General features: G+C 39.4%; 1 protein-coding gene across 1 annotated transcript in view; it reads left to right on the plus strand.

The window, feature by feature from the left end:
- GABRB3 (gamma-aminobutyric acid type A receptor subunit beta3) overlaps positions 1 to 18,806 on the plus strand; it is a 233,671-nt gene that overhangs the window by 64,072 nt on the left and 150,793 nt on the right. The window contains exon 2 of the mRNA XM_054164813.1: positions 14,375 to 14,422. Within this exon, the coding sequence (XP_054020788.1) occupies positions 14,375 to 14,422 (48 nt within the window). The remainder of the gene's footprint in view (positions 1 to 14,374; positions 14,423 to 18,806) is intronic.

Here is an 18,806-nt window from a genome sequence, read left to right on the forward strand (position 1 = left end):
GCCTGTTCCAGTGCTCTGTCACCCTCACAGCAAAGACGTTTTTTCTCATGTTGAGGTAGAACTTCCTGTGTTCCAGTTTCACAGAATCTCAGATTTGCCAGGTTTGGAGGAGACCCCAGGGATCATCTATTTCCAACCCCCCTGCCATGGACAGGGACACCTCACACTAGATCAGGTTGCTCAGTGCCACTTCCATCCTGGCCTTAAAGACCTCCAGGGATGGACTTCCATCACCTCCCTGGGCAAACTGTTCCAGTGTCTCATCACCTTTATGGTGAAGAACTTCTTTCTAACATCTAATCTAAATCTACCCTCCTCTACCTTGGATCCATTCCCCCTGTCACTACCTGACACACCAAAAAGTACATCACCAGCTTTCTTATAGGCTCCCTTCAAATACTGGAAAGCCACAATAAGGTTTCCTCAGAGCCTTCTCTTCTCCAGACTGAACTCTCTCAGCCTGTCCTCATAGGAGAGGAGCTCCAGCCCTCGCATCATCTAGTTTAAAACCTAGAAACTCTGTAGTCTGTAGTTAATGTAGTAGAGTTACTCTGTATTTCAGGGGGAGAAAATATTTTTAATAAGAGCTTTTTGTCACTAGAATTTGATGAAGAATTGACAGGTGAATACAGTGCAGTTCATTGAAGAAGCTTCAACCTAGGAATGGTTGACCATTGTTGGATACTGATTTGAGTGATCTGCCTGTATCCTGCCTGGCTCTGTTCCCTGTGCTGTGCAGGCATGGATGTGTTACTGCCAACATAGATAAGAAAAAGGTTTTTATCCAAAATACTAAATTCTATATCTAAATTAAATGTGTCTATTGTCTCCATTGCCCCCTGTCCTATCACAGGGCACCACTGAAAAGAGACCAGCCTGTTCTTCTTGACAGCCACCATTCAGACATTTGTAAACATTAATAAAATCCCCTCTCAGTCTTCTCTTCTACAGAACCTTCATAAGCAAATATTTTGGAGAAAATTATGTCCATAAATGTCTCTTTATATGTACTGATGTCACATACCCAGGTTTCACTCTGGGTATGTGAATTCATTGCAACTGAACTCGTATGCAAAAGTGTTGAAGTGATTAACCCAGTAGAAAAACTTCTGCAATGCTCCGTCCTTCAAGTTTTTATTTTTCACTTTACAACTGGTGCTACCAGCTATGAGCAGGATAGAAGCAATAGGCACAGAATTTTTGTCAGTTATGTCTGTTACCTCTAGTCACTTATGAATTAAGCATCTGCTGTCTCACATCAAAAATGCTTTTTAAATAGTTTACATATGAAAAGGATAACTCTAAAAGCGATTTCACTTAATACATCTTTAGCTTGTGAACATGGCAGCCTTGCTGCTCAGTAAACGTTTGCCTGAAGCATGTCACCATTTGCGCTGTTTGACAGCATGTGATGGCCTAAATTTCATTTACTGACTAATAATGTGTGTCTCCTATTGCTTAGGTCTATACTTTCAGAGGCACCTAGATGTTAGAAAACATAGCAAAATAAGTAGAAAGTGGGTTTTCATGCAGTCTCTTCCATGACAGAGAAGCCAGTTGAAAATGTCCTTTATCTTTAACCACTGATGAGCTCACTGGAAAAAAAAGTCTTCTACCATGACCTCCTGTGAACACCATGGCCACTGAAATAATGTTTGTATTGAGGGACAGCAGAGGAGCATAATTGTAGTAAGCAGAATTTCAGCAGGCACCATGCTAAATATAAAGAATTCAGTGCTAGAATATATTGAAATGATTGTAACTTGGCTGTACTCGGAATTAAACATAAAACTCTTGTCTTCCTGGAATAGCACCCTGATGCTTGTAATCAAAACCAATTTAAAACACTGATGTCTGTTTCTTGGTGTAAGAAAAAGAGATTAAGGGGAAGGAGAGATCACTGTCATCTTTCATATTACAGAATGTACTTTGAAAAGGTCACAGTGAGACCAGGGAAAAACCTGAACAGAAGAAGAACATACCATCTATCACCGCTTCAGGACCAGCTGCAATGTAAAGCTGTGTGCCAGGACTAAAAGCAAGGTTACAATAATGATGCCTAAACTCAACAAAATCTGCAGTATCAAGCACCAACAATGCAGTTGTGGCTTATTTAACCCAGCTGTGACTGCCCAAAGATTTATGCCATTTACCGTGGAAAGGAGCTGGTGCTCTAAGTTTTGCTGTGTAAGTGTTTTTGTTGAGACCCACTGAGAAAATTTGCATGTGACAGCATGGGAACCTGAGCAATGCTCCATAATATATTATGGGCCTGAATCATTCGGAAGATTTCCTATCTTTTTTGAAAAATAACAACATTCATGATTGCTACTACTTGGCTCTTAGCTCTTCAGATGCCTGTATAAATAATGAATGCCTTCCCTGTCATTCTCTCTATTGCATGTGGACACTCTATGGAACTGGTGACTTTACTAATATGGGTAATTTCATTCCAGTCTTTTTTATTATTTTCCTTGCAATCTTTCCTTGTATCTATTTCCCCAGTGGCTAAAAGATTAACGATTAACCTCCCATTAGGGAGGAACAAGAAGATGACTTCAGCATTACTTATTTATTATTGCTTTCCTTAGCTGGAAATTGAATTATCTACTCGCTGTTTAAGACCTTTCTAATGAAAATGTCAGTTACCACGAACTAAATGTTCTTTAATAGTAGCAGAACATTGCTACCTAGTAGAGTAGAGTAGGAAAAAAGCTAAGCTAACTCAGACGTAAAACTGTGCACTCCTGCACACGAAAGTATATAAGCACCTTACAAGAGCAAATTACTTAATCCTCAGTGCACCCTGCACTGTGGTCAAGCCTTTCTCAGCCAGCCAGCCCTTGACACAAGGAGGGTGGCTACAACACGTGAGGTGTGCGCGCTCACGGGGTCAAATGTGTGAATGCTCCTGCGCTCCTCCAAGGTAATCGTGCATTTTACTGAGGGCTTTGTCTGCATTGCACTCCCATTCCTAGTCTATCAACCATCCTCCAATGTGGGAAAATAAAAACTCACCATCTTCCACCTTGGCCAAATACTCTGGAGAGGGCATGTCGTATGCCTGAGAAGGTGCAGCATCAGAGACATCTGCTGTGCCTGATGGAGCCTTAGAGCTCCCAGTGGGCTGTGCAGCTTGCCATAACCTCCAGAGTAGGTATGTTTGTGTGAGGCACAATCTGGCCCACAGTTTCATGTAATCCCTTTAATTTAGTTGGGGGGGGGGGGGGGGGGGGGGGGCAGGGAGAGTGGGGGAGAAGTTACTCAGAATGATGTTTTCTTTTCCTAAGGATTATTACTTTTTAATTATTGCTATAAATAGATTGTATACATAAGTGTCAATGAAAACAGATTGGAAAGAATTATGACTTAAAAAAATCATTTATGTTACGAGTGGTAGATTAATCTTTCCAGGAGGAAAACTGGAAAAGATGCCAGAATATATCGCATTAAAGTGTAGAATCTGTCAGCTCCATTGGTTCCCCTTTCAGTCTTGCATCAATTACAGTGGGCTTGTATCAATTTCATTCAGCACTGAAGCAATTGTATTAACGAGGGTATAAAGGTTGGAGAGATATGTGTTTTGTTCAATTTGCTACTGGTTTAAAGAATGAGGTTTTTAAGTTTATGAAAGTTATTAGATTATATGCGTTGAATGAAAAGCACGAAAATTTGTGAAGCATAATACAACATTGATTTCTAAAGCAAAAAGGTAATTGGACCTAAAGGCCAGCAAACTATAGCTTATTTTCATTATGGAAGCTAATTTTCAGTATCTCTGCTGATTCTGTCAAGATTTGAAACTATTGCTAAATGTACAGACACCTAGTGAAATGGCAAATCTCTGTACAGATACAACCACATCCAAACGGGCACATTGGATCAAACTGAAACATCCCATTCAGTGATTTCCCCATAATTTACACAAAGAGAGTAAAAGAGGGCAACTGCTTGCAGAGCTACTGAAAGAGGGGGCAGCAATGTCCTTAGCAGCAATGAAAGGCTGGCAAACCTGTCACAGGGTCCAGCCTCACGTTTCCTCCTGCTGCAGTCCCAGTCTGCCCTGGGTCTCTGTCAGAGTACCCCCTCTGCCTGAGGTCCCTATGTTAAAATTTGAAGGGGTTTGGAAAGGTGATAATTAGTCAGGTACCTTGGGAGTAATGAGAAGCTTCCTAGTGGTAGAGGAATTAGCATCTCATTTGTTCAGGGGCCAAAATTGCATTCCCTGGCACCCAGTGTTCAGTGGGAAGTCAGCTCCTTCAAAACTCAGTTCCAGCAATCTGCAGTTTAGAGCTAAAAGTTAATCTATGCTTAATAATATAGAACAAATCTATAAATAAGAGTTATGCATGCAAAAATGAAGGATATTAGGATATCTGAAATACTGCAAAATGGATGTCTAATTTATTTTGTCTGAAACACCATTGGATGTAGAGCTGCTTTCAGTAGGGGAAAATGCCATTTATGTTTCCTTGAAGTTAAAACGAAATATTGAGTATTAGGAGGCTGACATTCCTTCTGTGTCTGCCAGGGAAACCTTATAACCACGACTCACAGCATGACATTGATAAATTATTTAATTCCATAGTATTTGCCCCATATTCCTCAAGTGGGATTTTTAAATGGAGATGAATAACTGCTCTCTTCTCTGAGCTTTCATAACCCCTGATTTTACACTATCTGACATATGTATACATGGCATTTGAGAACTTTGAAAGAAAAACACCAAATACAGTTAAAAAATATATCAGAGCCTTTTAGCCAGTTTGCATACATAGTACAGTTTATAAAGAGACAATGAACAAAGCTAGGGAATCTGGAGATTCTAGTGGATGAATGGATACTGAATGTATCTGAATAAATAAAAAGATACGATGTGGCCTTTTTTTGTTGTGCTTTACTGGAGATAGAAAAGTGTTTCAGCCTTATCCAAAACTGTTTATAAAATTCCTCATGAGCTGAGGTGTTGAAATATGTGCATTGCATTTCGGCAGTCATTTTTCAGACTTAAGAACTTTGCAGTATTTAAAAATAAAGATGGAGGAAAATTTGAAATATCACTTGAATAAAATTATCTAAACCATTTTTTTTTCTCAAAAAAAAAAGTGGTGTTTTGGCTTTTTTTTTAAGCAAGCTAAAGAGATGATCTCAGAGTATCCCACTGTCACTGGATGTTCATTTAGCATCACAAAGAAAAGAAAAAAGTTTTAGCTGCTAAAGTTCCACCAAAACCTATTAAGAGCATTAAATTAGAAGCACTACTGCAACAGATAGTGGGATGTCCCCAGTATGTTCAGGACAGTCTAAATGTACGTATTCACATCCAAAAAAAATACAACTGTAAAATGAAAGTGGTGTTAGTTCTTCTGATTCATTTTTAAAGCAAAGCACATTTTCATGTTTTCCAATTCACAGAACATTTCCAAGTCTTTGTAGACTGCCATGACTATTTAACTACACTTTAGATTTCTCCCACCTTCACACGTGATGTGAAGCAGGGAAAAATGCAGAGATGCCTATGCTCTGTTATCAGCTTGTTTCTCTTTTAAATCAAAACTTCTGATGTTTAAAGAATTGTGGGTTAAAGAAAGTACAGCTTGAGGCTATGATACAATGCTCTTAAAGGTCCCAAAGGCAATGTTCTTAACAAGTACAACCAACTCTGAAACATAACCTAGGAATGTAAATATTAGAGCTGGGCTCTTGAATTCAGGTTTCCTGACACACTGCAGGTTGACAGTCTTTGAATTTTTAAAGACTTCCTACCTATAAACCACTGGAATTATTTTGATCAGTACATACAAAGCAGTATCAGCCTATGAGAAAGTATTACTATATACACGTGCAATTATGTAATCTGATTGTACATATTTTCATCATCTTAAAAATGTTTCCCCATGCACGATTTGGAGACTAGTTTTGTCTCTACAGGTGTGTGTCAGGACAATTGCTAACCTGTTTTATGTATTAGTGTGTAACAATAGATGCACTCACAAGGTTTAGAATGGATCAAGGAATCATTCTTCCTCGTGATATTTTTTAACAACTGAAATAGTTGAGTATTTAATGGACTGCTGGATCACAGTAAATCAAACATTTTTTTTCTGATTGCATTGGACATAAACATTCCCATACTGAATCAAACTGAAGAAGTTGCATCTAGCTTGCTGTCCTGCCTCTAACAATGGGCAGTAGCACATACTTTGGGAGAAGCATAAGAAACAGGACAGATATAAAGCAGTTATTCCTAAGGTATAGCCTTTCAGCTTCAAGCAGTCTGCAGTTTATGGACTTCCTCAGCCTGCATTCACAACATTGATTTTAACAGCCATTGATGGAGCTCCTTTTCATGAATTTGTCTAATGGATTTTTGAACGCATTTATAACTTAGACCTCCACAGCTTCCCCTGGCAATGAGCTCCACAATTTAATTATGCATTACGTGAAAAGGACTTCATATTGCTTGCTTTACACCAATCACCTGATCATCCAAGTACTCCTTTGTTTTTTATAGTATGAGTAATAACAAATACTCATTTAGGCAGTATATGACTTCATATACATCTATCATTTCTCTCCTCTCTCAACTGCTTTCCAGACTTAAGAGTCCCAGTGTAAGCCTCTTTCTTCCTACCCCTGACATTTCATACTTCTAATCATCCTTGGAGCTCTTTCCTGTACCTTTATCTAGCTCTTAATCTCGTCAAGATGGAAGAGATGTTTACAGGATGTGGATAGGCTGCAGATTTCTACAATACTTGACTGATCCTGTTTTTCTCTATTAATTGCCTGATTGTTCTTTGCCCTTGTTTACCTTTTTGCTGTCTGCTGATCATGGAGATAGGACCTTCACTGAACTATCTGCAGTGACTCTGATGTCTTTACCCTAAGGATAATGGCAACTTTATGCACCACTGTCATGTGCATTTTGATAGTTTTTTTCTTATGGCTATTGATTTTTATATCTGGAAATAGAATACATTTAAAAAGAAAAGAAAAAGAAGAAAACATTTTGACTACTATACTGGTATAGAACCTATTGGATCTGAACTAGAACTAGATACCTTCAAGAATATCAGTGATTTATAAATGTGAGTAACAGGAGTCTATATCTTGGTGTATTCTCAGTATCACAGTATCACAGTAACTAAGGTTGGAAGAGACCCCAAGGATCATCAAGTCCAACCTGTTCCAACAGACCTCATGACTAGACCATGGCACCAAGTGCCACGTCCAATCTCCCCTTGAACACCTCCAGGGACGGCGACTCCACCACCTCCCTGGGCAGCCCATTCCAATGACGAACGACTCGCTCAGTGAAGAACTTTTTCCTCACCTCAAGTCTAAACCTCCTCTGGCACAGCTTGAGACTGTGTCCCCTTGTTCTGGTGCTGGTTGCCTGGGAGAAGAGACCAACCCCCTCCTGTCTACAACCACCTTTCAGGTAGTTGTAGAGGCCAATGAGGTCACCTCTGATCCTTCTCTTCTCCAGGCTAAACAATCCCAGCTCCCTCAGCCTCTCCTCATAGGGCTTGTGCTCAAGGCCTCTCAGCAGCCTTGTTGCCCTTCTCTGGACACGTTCAAGTGTCTCAATGTCCTTCTTAAACTGAGGGGCCCAGAACTGGACACAGGACTCAAGGTGTGGCCTAACCAATGCAGAGTACAGGGGCACAATGACTTCCCTGCTCCTGCTGGCAACACTATTCCTAATGCAGGCCAGGATGCCATTGGCCCTCTTGGCCACCTGGGCACACTGCTGGCTCATGTTTAGGTGGGTGTCAATCAGCACCCCCAGGTCCCTCTCTGTTTGGAGAGGGACTTCATCCTTCCTACCTTGCTCTTAAAAGCCAACAAATAGATTTTAGACTTGCTAATTTATGATGTTTCTGAGCAATGCGAAACTCCCCAGCTCCAGCTGATGTCAAAAGGAGTCACGACTGGCTAGCCCTCATAGAATTGGACCCGGAATGTATTGTTCTGGTAACTGTTTATACTATGTGACATTGTCACTTCCATACCATTTGTGGAGCTTGATGCTGGGAAAAATGAATTTCTAGAGAGGTTATAAAAGATCAGGGATGCTATAATGTCATCATAATTACATGTAACTTGGGCATCAGCATTACAGAAAAGCATATTGAATGCTTACTTAACATAACATTTGAATAAATCATGTTTAAATTCATGTTCACTGAAACATTTATTTCATCTAGAGCCACACAGTTTAAGCTTCTCATACATAAACATTTTTGGTATTATTTATGAAAACTTGGCTCGCATCCACTTAATTTATACTTTAAAAAATAAGAGATATCTGTATGAATCTTATATTTATAGCAGAAACTGCCGTCATCTGCTGCTTACTGAAGTTTCAGCAGATCTACAATGGCAATTCAATGACTGTCTCTATAATATCTTGGGAGTTTCAAACACGGTTTCCTAGTTTTTCATACTGTCTTATATTCCTTGATGGGCTTCTAGGTACTAAAAATAATTTGTTAGTGCCTATCACTCTCTGTGAGAATGATGACCTTGAAAACCTAAACCTGATTACCATGGGTTGAACATCCTAGGAAAAGAGAAAGTGCATTTTATTGACTAATTGCTGCAGGTGTCTCACAGCCTCTGACGTTTCTGGAGAGAGGATTTGCAAGGTAAGATGGGCAATCATGAGGTAGAAGACCAGAAGCAGCTGTACCAGGGAGGAAGATTTACAATGAGCTTTTTCATTTAGTTGTTGCAACTGACGGTTATTGCACCAAAGCTGTGCAGTATGGGGTTAATATGGTCTTTGTTGTGTAAGCAGGGTCAATCAACAAAAGTATTTTCTTCATTTCAAAATGGAAAAGGCTCAAGCATAATGAGGTGTGCATTCTTCTGTGGAGAAGGAATTTAGCATCATGTTTGCCTTCTTTCCTGTTTATAAATGGTTTGTGTGAGATGTAAATAATTCTTTCTAGAGTAGCAAAAGTACTTTTTCCTCAGTAGTGGCTTTCCACGTTAGGAGACTTTCAGAATTTGAAGCTGAAATATCTCACTTTCTCATTGTCAGCTTTATCTACCAATCTATAAATATTAGCCTTTGTATTTATATTATCATGGTGAATCAGTTTGTTAGATCTGTAACATCAAGAGTACTTGTTATGCATTCTGTGATTCACTAGCATTGCTTTGTGGTCTGGCCTTAATCCAGAAGGGCCTGTTACATTTTACTCTCCTCAGAACTATTTCCAAATGAATATGACATATTTAAAGAAATGACAAAAAGTGAGGAGCATTGTTTAAAATCTAACTTATATTTAAAGACTCCAGCAGTTTCAGGAATACAGTACTAACTTAGCAGCCTTTCAGTTTCTATGCTGTCCACTTAACATTAGCAGAGCTATTCTTCATGGAGCTCCAGCCTAAAGACATATAAGACATCTTGTAAGCTTTTGGAGGGCAGTACGCTCAGTGTACTGGAACAGACCTAACCTTCCTTTCCATTAAACCACCCTGGATGAGATTTACCTTATACTATATTACATATCCAAAAGTTAGATGTCTAGGTAGGTGCAGGCTATGTTTGTAGCTATTAGGTACCTCTGGAAGGTGACTTATCTACACTATTTTAGTCTTTTTCAGCCTTTTGAGGTTTCTTTCAATCTTTGCACTTGCTTTCTCCCCATCACGAACTGTTAAAATAGCCCATGGTAACTGGCTCAGACTTACACATTTATTCTGTGATGCTCAAATGAGCAAAGAGGAATGGCGACTAGAGACATTCTGAGATGTGGTACCACCCAGAATTGTGCAGGCTTTTTTATTCTTTAAAAAAACAACAACAACAACAAACAAAACCAAAAACAAACCAAAAAACCACACACAAAGTTATCTTGCAGTTCAGGAAAGTCTGAATATGAACCCAGTTGGGGGTGTTCATGGTAAATCTTCCTGCATTACATTTATGACCATTCAAGAAAAGTGGGGAAGAAAAAGAAGGGATAAGATGGGTTACAATTTTTGTTACTTTAATACTCTTAAAACATTAGCTCTTTCTAGCAACAAAAACTCAACCAGCAGCAACACTGAAACCATATGCCCTCCATTTGATTTACCATCAATGACTGCCTGGCTGCACACAGAGCATCTCAGCCTAATAGTGGCTCTAGGCAAGTGCATGTATAATATTCAAAGCAGTTTTGTTCTTTTATTAAAGTTGTGATAAGGATGCAAAGCATTTTAATGGGAATAATCAATTACATAATGATGTTCATATACAACAAAGTGCTTTTAATATGAGTACTTTTAACATGCTGCCTTTGTGATGGGGGAATTGCTTTTGTAATTCTTTCGGAAGCATGTTTTCTATTGGTGCCAGGCAGACAGCAGCAGTAGGAGACTTCTGTAAGACGTAACTCCATTTATTCATCATTCACAAGAAGGCATTTTTTCAGTGCAGAAGCCAAAGGATTTTATCACTCTACTGAGGAAGAGAATTCAATATCAAGATGTGTCTACAGTTTTATAAAGAAGAAAAACATGGCATGCATTATCAATTTCAATGAAAGATAATTCTGAAACTTCTACATTTAAAAGACTCACTTTGATTCTTTTGTGTATTTGACTAATTGTTTTCCTTTTGCTGGTATCATCTCTCTTCAAAAAGGAAGCTAAGTTAATTCTACCCTGCCATTGGCATTTTTGCTGATGGATGTCAGAAGTTATAAATACAAGGTAGCCATACAGGATATTTTGCATTCCTTTGAAAATGTTAATGAATATATGAACAGAAACTGTTAGTATATGCAAGTACCTTTTTATCTTATGGGTATGGATATATTTAGGTGAGGAGATTGAAAACAGACAGTTATTCAATTTATATTGTACACATTAATTTAGAAGTGGTGCCCTCTTCCACCTACAGCGAATTTGCTATAAATCCCATGCCAGTTGTCATGGTTACAGGGTGAGCTGCATCTGTCTCTCAGGTGTCATTGGTTATGTTTGGGAGCACAGCCCTAAAGGAAAATAAAGGCTGAGCACACTCCCTGACTCTATATCCAACTTCTGTAAATGTAGAGTGCTTGCTCCAATACCTTCCAGTAAGTAGCAAAGAACACTTCAGAAAAAAATTCAGACATCATCTTTTGTTGTTATTGACCATGTGACTCTACCAATATGAGACATGTGACTATGTGCTGGGTTAGGAACTGGCTGGAGGGCCATGCCCAGAGAGTGGTGGTGAATGGTGCCACATCCAACTGGCAGCCAGTCACTAGTGGTGTCCCCCAGGGATCAGTGCTGGGCCCCATGCACTTCAATATCTTTATCGATGATCTGGATGACGGCATTGAGTCCATCATCAGTAAGTTTGCAGATGACACCAATCCGAGGGCAGGTGTTGATCTGTTAGAGGGTAGAGAGGCTCTGCAGAGGGACCTCGACAGGCTGGACACATGGGCAGAGTCCAATGGCATGATATTTGACACATCTAAGTGCTTGGTTCTACACATTGGCCACAACAACCCCATGCAGTGCTAAAGGCTGTGGTCAGTGTGGCTGGAGGGTGGCCAGGCAGAAAGGGACCTGGGGGTACTGGTTGACAGCTGGCTGAACATGAGCCAGCAGTGTGCCCAGGTGGCCAAGAAGGCCAATGGCATCCTGGCCTGTATCAGGAATAGTGTGGCCAGCAGGAGCAGGGTGGTCATTCTGCCCCTGTACACTGCACTGATTAGGCCACACCTTGAGACCTGTGTCCAGTTCTGGGCCCCTGAGTTTAGGAAAGATGTTGATTTGCTGGAATGTGTCCAGAGAAGGGCAACAAAGCTGGTGAGGGTTTTGGAGCACAAGCCCTGTGAGGAGAAGCTGAGGGAGCTGGGGTTGTTTAGCCCGGAGAAGAGGAGGCTCAGGGGAGACCTTATTGCTGTCTACAACTACCTGAAGGGTATCACAGTATCACAGTATCAGAGTATTACAGTATAACTAAGGTTGGAAGAGACCCCAAGGATCATCAAGTCCAACCTGTCCCAACAGACCTCACAACTAGACCATGGCACCAAGTGCCACGTCCAATCTCCCCTTGAACACCTGGTAGCACCAGAACAAGAGGACACAGTCTCAAGCTGTGCCAGAGGAGGTTTAGGCTGGATGTTAGGAAGAAGTTCTTCATAGAATGAGTGATTTGCCATTGGAATGGGCTGCCCAGGGAGGTAGTGGAGTCGCCATCACTGGAGGTGTTTAGGAAGAGACTGGATGGGGCTCTCAGTGCCATGGTTTAGTTGATTAGATAGTGTTGGATGATAGGTTGGACTTGATGATCTCGACGGTCTTTTCCAACCTGATTAATTCTATTTTATTCTATTCTATTCTATTCTATTCTATTCTATTCTATTCTATTCTATTCTATAATCAAGTGATGTATTTGGATCAGTGTGGAGGTGTCACATGCCCCTTCTCTGATCTTCCTCTCCTCTTCTTTCCTTTACTGAGTTCAAGAAAATACCCCAAGCCTATACTGAGTCACTGTGGACTAGACAACTAAGAAGTGTGGGTACTAGACAGAACTGTACTTGAGAATATCTATCAAATCACAAAATAGCATGTTCAGATGTGGTTGCAGGCATGCAATATACTATGATCTTTAAATCCAGAGCAATGCGGCTTATGAATCCTGATGCCTAGAACTATCAAGAGAACATAAGATATTGTGAAGTTTAGGGTAGAATTCATCTGATGATTAGATGTAGGTGTCTACATGAGAACTGTGTGCTCCCATTGTGTCAACAGAGATCTAGTCAACTCAGTTAATGGAGCCTATGTATAGAAAGCTGGGGATCTTTCTCTTGGGTGTAATCTGACCTGAGAGGCTCAGCCCAGTTCTCATGCACAAGAATCCTGAGCCTCTAGGATGCTCCAAGGTATATCCCTTGGACTCCAGTTACCTCTCCAGTAGAGTATGGGTATTGCATAGTTCCTGTGTTGCAATTGACAGTTCTGCGCAGTGTCTCAGGTAACTCAGGGTATCTTAAATGGGCGAGATGATAGCATCTAACCTATGCCCTATTCAGCCCTACCATTTCTGGTTTAGATGGATGGCTATTTCAAGGGGATCAAAGACATGAGAGAGGTCCCACATCTCCCTACTCAGTGCACAGGGGAACTGAGAATTCACAGTACTCAGCTGCTAACATCTGATAGGCAGCACATACTTAATATAAAATGCATAGCCACTCCAGGAACACGGACCAAACCCAGGACCTACTGTTCCCATGTAAGTGGAGCTTAATGCATTCAAACTGGATCATTTACCCCATGCTTTTAGTTCCTTCTCTTTAACTTCTCTAAGCAGACAGGTGAAGTAATGCACAGAGGTATGAATCAGATTGTAAGATACAAATCGATATTATTATGGAGTGCTCCTTACAATCTCTTACACCTTCTCAGAAACTACTTAGCTAAAACTTTTATTGCTGATTCCAGCAGAGCCAACACATTTCAGACAACAAATCCTCTTAGAATAGAATAGAATTAATCAGGTTGGAAAAGACCGTCGAGATCATCGAGTCCAACCTATCATCCAACGCTATCTAATCAACTAAACCATGGCACCAAGCACTCCATCTAATCTCTTCCTAAACACCTCCAGTGATGGTGACTCCACTACCTCCCTGGGCAGCCCATTCCAATGGCAAATCACTCATTCTACGAAGAACTTCTTCCTAACATCCAGCCTAAACCTCCTCTGGCACAGCTTGAGACTGTGTTCTCTTGTTCTGGTGCTGGTTGCCTGGGAGAAGAGATAACACCCACCTGACTACAACTACCCTTCAGGTAGTTGTTGACAGCAATAAGGTCTCCCCTGAGCCTTGTCTTCTCCAAGCTAAGCAACCCCAGCTCCCTCAGCCTCTCCTCTTGCTCTCCCTCAAATCAGTAGCATTATTTCAGAAGAATCCTTTTTGGAATACATTGCATTAGACTTAAATGTAATTTTTTAAAGTTTGGCTTATAAAAAGCCAATGATACAACTGAGTTGCATAACATTCATCTGGATCAATTAGAAAGGTTTTCTGAAAAATTATTCACATAGCTCTACTGAAATAATATTGTTGCATTGTGTTTTTCACAGAAGCAGTGACTATTTTTTTCCTTTTTCATTTCTTGGCAACATAGTCATGGATCTATAATTAAAAACCCACTCAGACAATTTCCAGAAGAGTATTACAATCTTGTCGTGTCAGGGGTTGAGTAAGTCAATTTATAGATTATTTTCTTTCCCATTTCTAGATTCTATGTTTGAATTGATCGTTTGAATACCTTCAGGGCCCTAAACCACATTTTGTTTTGACAATGGACAGAGGACATGCAAATAATTTTCTCTCTCTCTTTTTTTCAGGAATGCAGTTGAAGAAAACAAAAAGTTATATGCCATTTATGACACAAGGTGAGTAACAGTATTTAAAATTTGTATTAATATCTGTGAATGGAATGTTCATCCTTTAAAATGTTAAAAATTACTATTAACATTTCTTTTAAATTGTTTTTTTTGTGGAGCCACAAAGTAATGTTTAAATGAAGGCACAATGACAAATATTTTAGATCATCATACACAAAAGTCTGTATCTACCTAATAATGATTATGCATTATATATTGCAATTTCTCTTTGTATAAAGTGAATGAAAAACAAAGAAATGTAGTTACACAACCAGATTAATTTACACAGCATTCCACAAATGCAGCATGGCCCACGATCCTGATCTGTGTACTGTGATTTTAACTGTGGCTGCTTCTGATGTCAGTTTTTGTGGAATGAGAGGGGAGGGCTATCTGGCACAGCCTTGGGGAAAGAGGATGCATTTGAAAAGGCTAAGAGGCACACTTCCACTAGAAGAGTGCTCTACCTTGGCAGCACATGGCTGTGGATACAGCCTCTATATGAACATACCTCCATACTCTCCACACTTCAAAGCATTTTCTTCTCCTTCATCCTTCACAGATTGTTTCCTGTTAAGGGCACTCTCTAGTGCAATTAGAAAACCTTTCAAAAAGAACATATATCAGACTTCCAATTTATTTTACCCATAGCTTTTTCTTTGATATCCTGGGTTATCACTTCTAGAATTCTCCCTAATCTTAGCATATCAGAATTGGTGCCAAATAATTTTGCAACACCTTCTTCTCATTGTTTATCCTGTTCTTGTGGGACTGTTGGTGTGTAAAAATGGCTTTCTTTTCCGCCACCCCACAGGTTTTATTATTTGTCTTCCTACTTTTTTTGCTGTTAAAATTTGAGGACAGTCTTGGATTAAAATGTCAAGAACCAACATCTCTTGCTGTTTTAACTAGTCCTCATACAGACACATCAGTTAGGATCCCAACTTGATCTTATTTTAAATATTCATAATACTAAAGATAAGGAATTCAAACAACTTGTGCTTGTCTTCTTCATTCTGTATAATCTCCTGCACAATGAGGCCTGGGTCTTGAAATTCCACTTGCTGTCATAAAAAATTGCATAAACAAGGATTATCACAAGTTCTATTAAAAAAGTTATTGATAAATGCAAGAATGTGAATGAATGTCCTTCTATTTTTACCTAACCTTAAAGAAAAATGGCAACAGCTGCATATTAATTTTTTAATAATAAAGTCATCCTGATAAAGGGATTTACATGAAAATACTCAAGTAGAAAGGCTTAACAAAGAAGTCCTGTGTAAAATAGCTCTTCTTCAACTCCAGTTACAGTGAAAAAAAGTTGTAACTCACTTTTTTTGTCTAGAGACACTGTGTTTTCATCAGGACAGACACTTAAAGAATAGTACTTCTAAAGCACAATAGGCTTCTCTAACGTATTTGTGTTATTTTAGTGCATGATCATTAATCTTTATGATGAAAAAATGTGAGTTATAAAGGAGCTTTGGTTATTTCTTCCTCTGCCAAAGTGTCAATGGATCTTTATTTTGAGGTGTCTGACTCATTACGTGCATAATCCAGAGGTTTTGCTGCATAAAGAATGGAATATTGCAAGACTACTTTTTAAAATTCATTCAGATAATGACAATTTTTATTCTGTTTTCATGAATATGAAGGAAGATAAGCACCTGAAAATTAAACATTTCAGAACAATTTAGTTCAATCCTTTTTTCAAGGCAAATTTGTCCCTATTACTCACATTGATTAATACCTTATTTGTTATGTGGCCCATGGAAACATTCAGATCTCCCCTCCACCAGAACTGTTGACATAACAACATTAATATTTCTGTATAATTAAATGAAAACCAGCAAATTATGTAACCAAAGCTAATAGATTAATGCAATGCTGTTTTCAATCTGCCTGAGAGAAATGGGGACAATGAGTATAAACTCTTCGTTTATTATAAGCCTAGCATAAACTGCTGTGTATTACTCAATGTCTGCAAATATTACACATGCTTTTTGATAAACATATGTAGTAGATTAATATAATATTGTTTTCCTCACATATATGTCCAACAACCACTGCTCATTACCTGAACACAGGCAAAACTCAGCATATGAAACTGTCAAAATGCAGAGTATTCCCTAAGTCCTGATGCCATGTTGTCTACTGCCCAACATTCTGCTGTCACTCTACAACTCTGTTTCTGCTGAGATGTTGTAGGAGAGCAAATAAGAAAGGCAAGCTTTCTGAAGGAAATATGTGGGTTCTGTTAAGTATTTAGAAAAAAATGTTTCTGAACTTGTGTTTCCATAAAGTGAAAAAGAAGTCAGGCTTAGGTTAAAAAAAAAAAAGAAAAAAAAAAAGTTGAGAATTGTTGTAGACTTCTTCCCAGCCAGTTTTATTAATTACACCTTCTCAGCAGGTTAAACCAGCAGGCTATTAAAATTGCTGCAAGGTAGAATAGGTAAGCAACAGCATGGGTCTCAGCCTAGTAAGATTAATGTCTTGTGTTCCTCAGAAGACACTACTTCAGCTGCAGCAGCAATTCTTCCCACTTTTTTTTAGTTTCTGTCTTTTTTCTATATCTCTGAACCCTCTGTGATTGCAGTTTACTTCAGGATAAGACTGGCTCTTTGTCAAAATCAGTTAAATGGCAGGCAAGCCAGAGAAGAAAATGAAAATGTTCTGATAAGTGAGTCTGACCTCAGTGTGTAAGTTGGGTTATGTTCATTTTGTCAGGTAAACTCTCACTACCACTTTGCAGTGCAAGAGCTCAGTGATGTATTGCATGGTGTGATCAAATACTTCTTCCCTGATTCTCAAGCCAATCTTTCTCCTACAGTCTGTTGACTGATAGTGGTAGTACTGCAAATGCATCAGTTGTAAGCAGACCTCTCCTCTTCTCTAGCCTTCCTGTCATTGCCTCCTCTTCTGTATCTCCATTAGTACTGACAATGATAAAAAAAACTGGAACTTGATCCAAAATGTGAGTGGCTTCTCATTTCACTCCCACTGCCTTCAACGATTTCTGTCCTTTAGCAAAGGCTCAGTGTGCTCTGTTCCTGCTCTTTCTGAAAGGAGATGATGGATGCATCTACATAGCATTTTAGTGCAGATCAGAACTGTGCTTGTGAGGTGAACCATTTGATCATTCCCACTTACTGTGCTTTCATTCACGTCTCAAGAGTACATGAATGTGATTCCTTTCATAAGAAACCATAAGAAAACATACCCCAGCAGCACACTGAATGTGGTCTAAGTGCTAATGAGCAGTTATGTCTATGGGACCAGATAAGGACTTTTCCAAAGGGGAAAAAATATCCAAAATGTGTATGGCATGGACATCAGATACTCAGCAACAGCAGTTTTGCTTTATAGACCAGCCTTGGTGCTTGCTAACTTAGGCACAGCCAATGAATAACATTGTAAGTGCACTTACACCAAGGACTTCTTTCATGTGTAGGTGTGATATGTGTATTCTTCCCCATTCTTCCAAGGATTTTCCTCATTCACACAAAATGCTTGCCTTTGCAGTTGACACCCATTTCTTAAGTGGCCTTTAACAATACTGACAATGCTAAGGGGGAAAAAATAGCGCTCTGCTTACCTCGTTGAACAAAATTTGATTAGGAGCACAAATCTTTACTGTCCCATGGCCCAGAGGCTGGAACATTTACCAAAGCAGTAGAAACAGTGAAAATTTTTAGTTCCTGAACAATAACATTCAAACTCTCAAATAATTTTACTGGGACTGAAAGACTGTACACTAGAAAATGAGCGAGAATGAGAATGAGTAATGATGAAGCACCCAAGGGGAGCAGAGAATCTGGTTGCATTCCTTACACAACTGAGCACTGATTTATTATCCAGTAATTGATACATGAATTACTGATTATTTATGAAATAACAGTATTTCATAGATAAGAGCCAAATCACTAGGCCACAGAGTCATGTTAACTCTTTCTCTCTGTCTCCTACTTAACTATTTGCCTGAAAGTGGAACATTACAAACAACAGAAATTAAAATCTAACCCTGAGATCCTATAGTCTGGGCTGATCTCAGGACATAAATCCTTGGTGTTTTCTTGGAAGGAGAAATTTGCAGGTTCTGACTGGGTGCTCTGCCTTAGTCCCTAGGCTCCTTCCTGCCACTGTTTCCAGAATAAATGTCAGGGTGGTGAATTTTGGCACAAGACAAGGAATCTGTTTCGGTGCCCATTTTTTTTTCCTATTAGCCACATTACATACCAGAAATATCCACTTCCATTATTTACCTAAATACTCTCCAATGTGCAGGTCTTTGTTGGGTTTTACCTTCATAACACTGCAACAGAAACTTTGTTCTGAGTCTTTCCTGTGGACAAAACCCAAAGTGCCACTCTCCCTGTAAAGGCCGTATCACTGA

The sequence above is a fragment of the Dryobates pubescens genome, chromosome 10 (assembly GCF_014839835.1).
Source record: "Dryobates pubescens isolate bDryPub1 chromosome 10, bDryPub1.pri, whole genome shotgun sequence".
Classification (NCBI taxonomy): Eukaryota; Metazoa; Chordata; class Aves; order Piciformes; family Picidae; genus Dryobates; species Dryobates pubescens.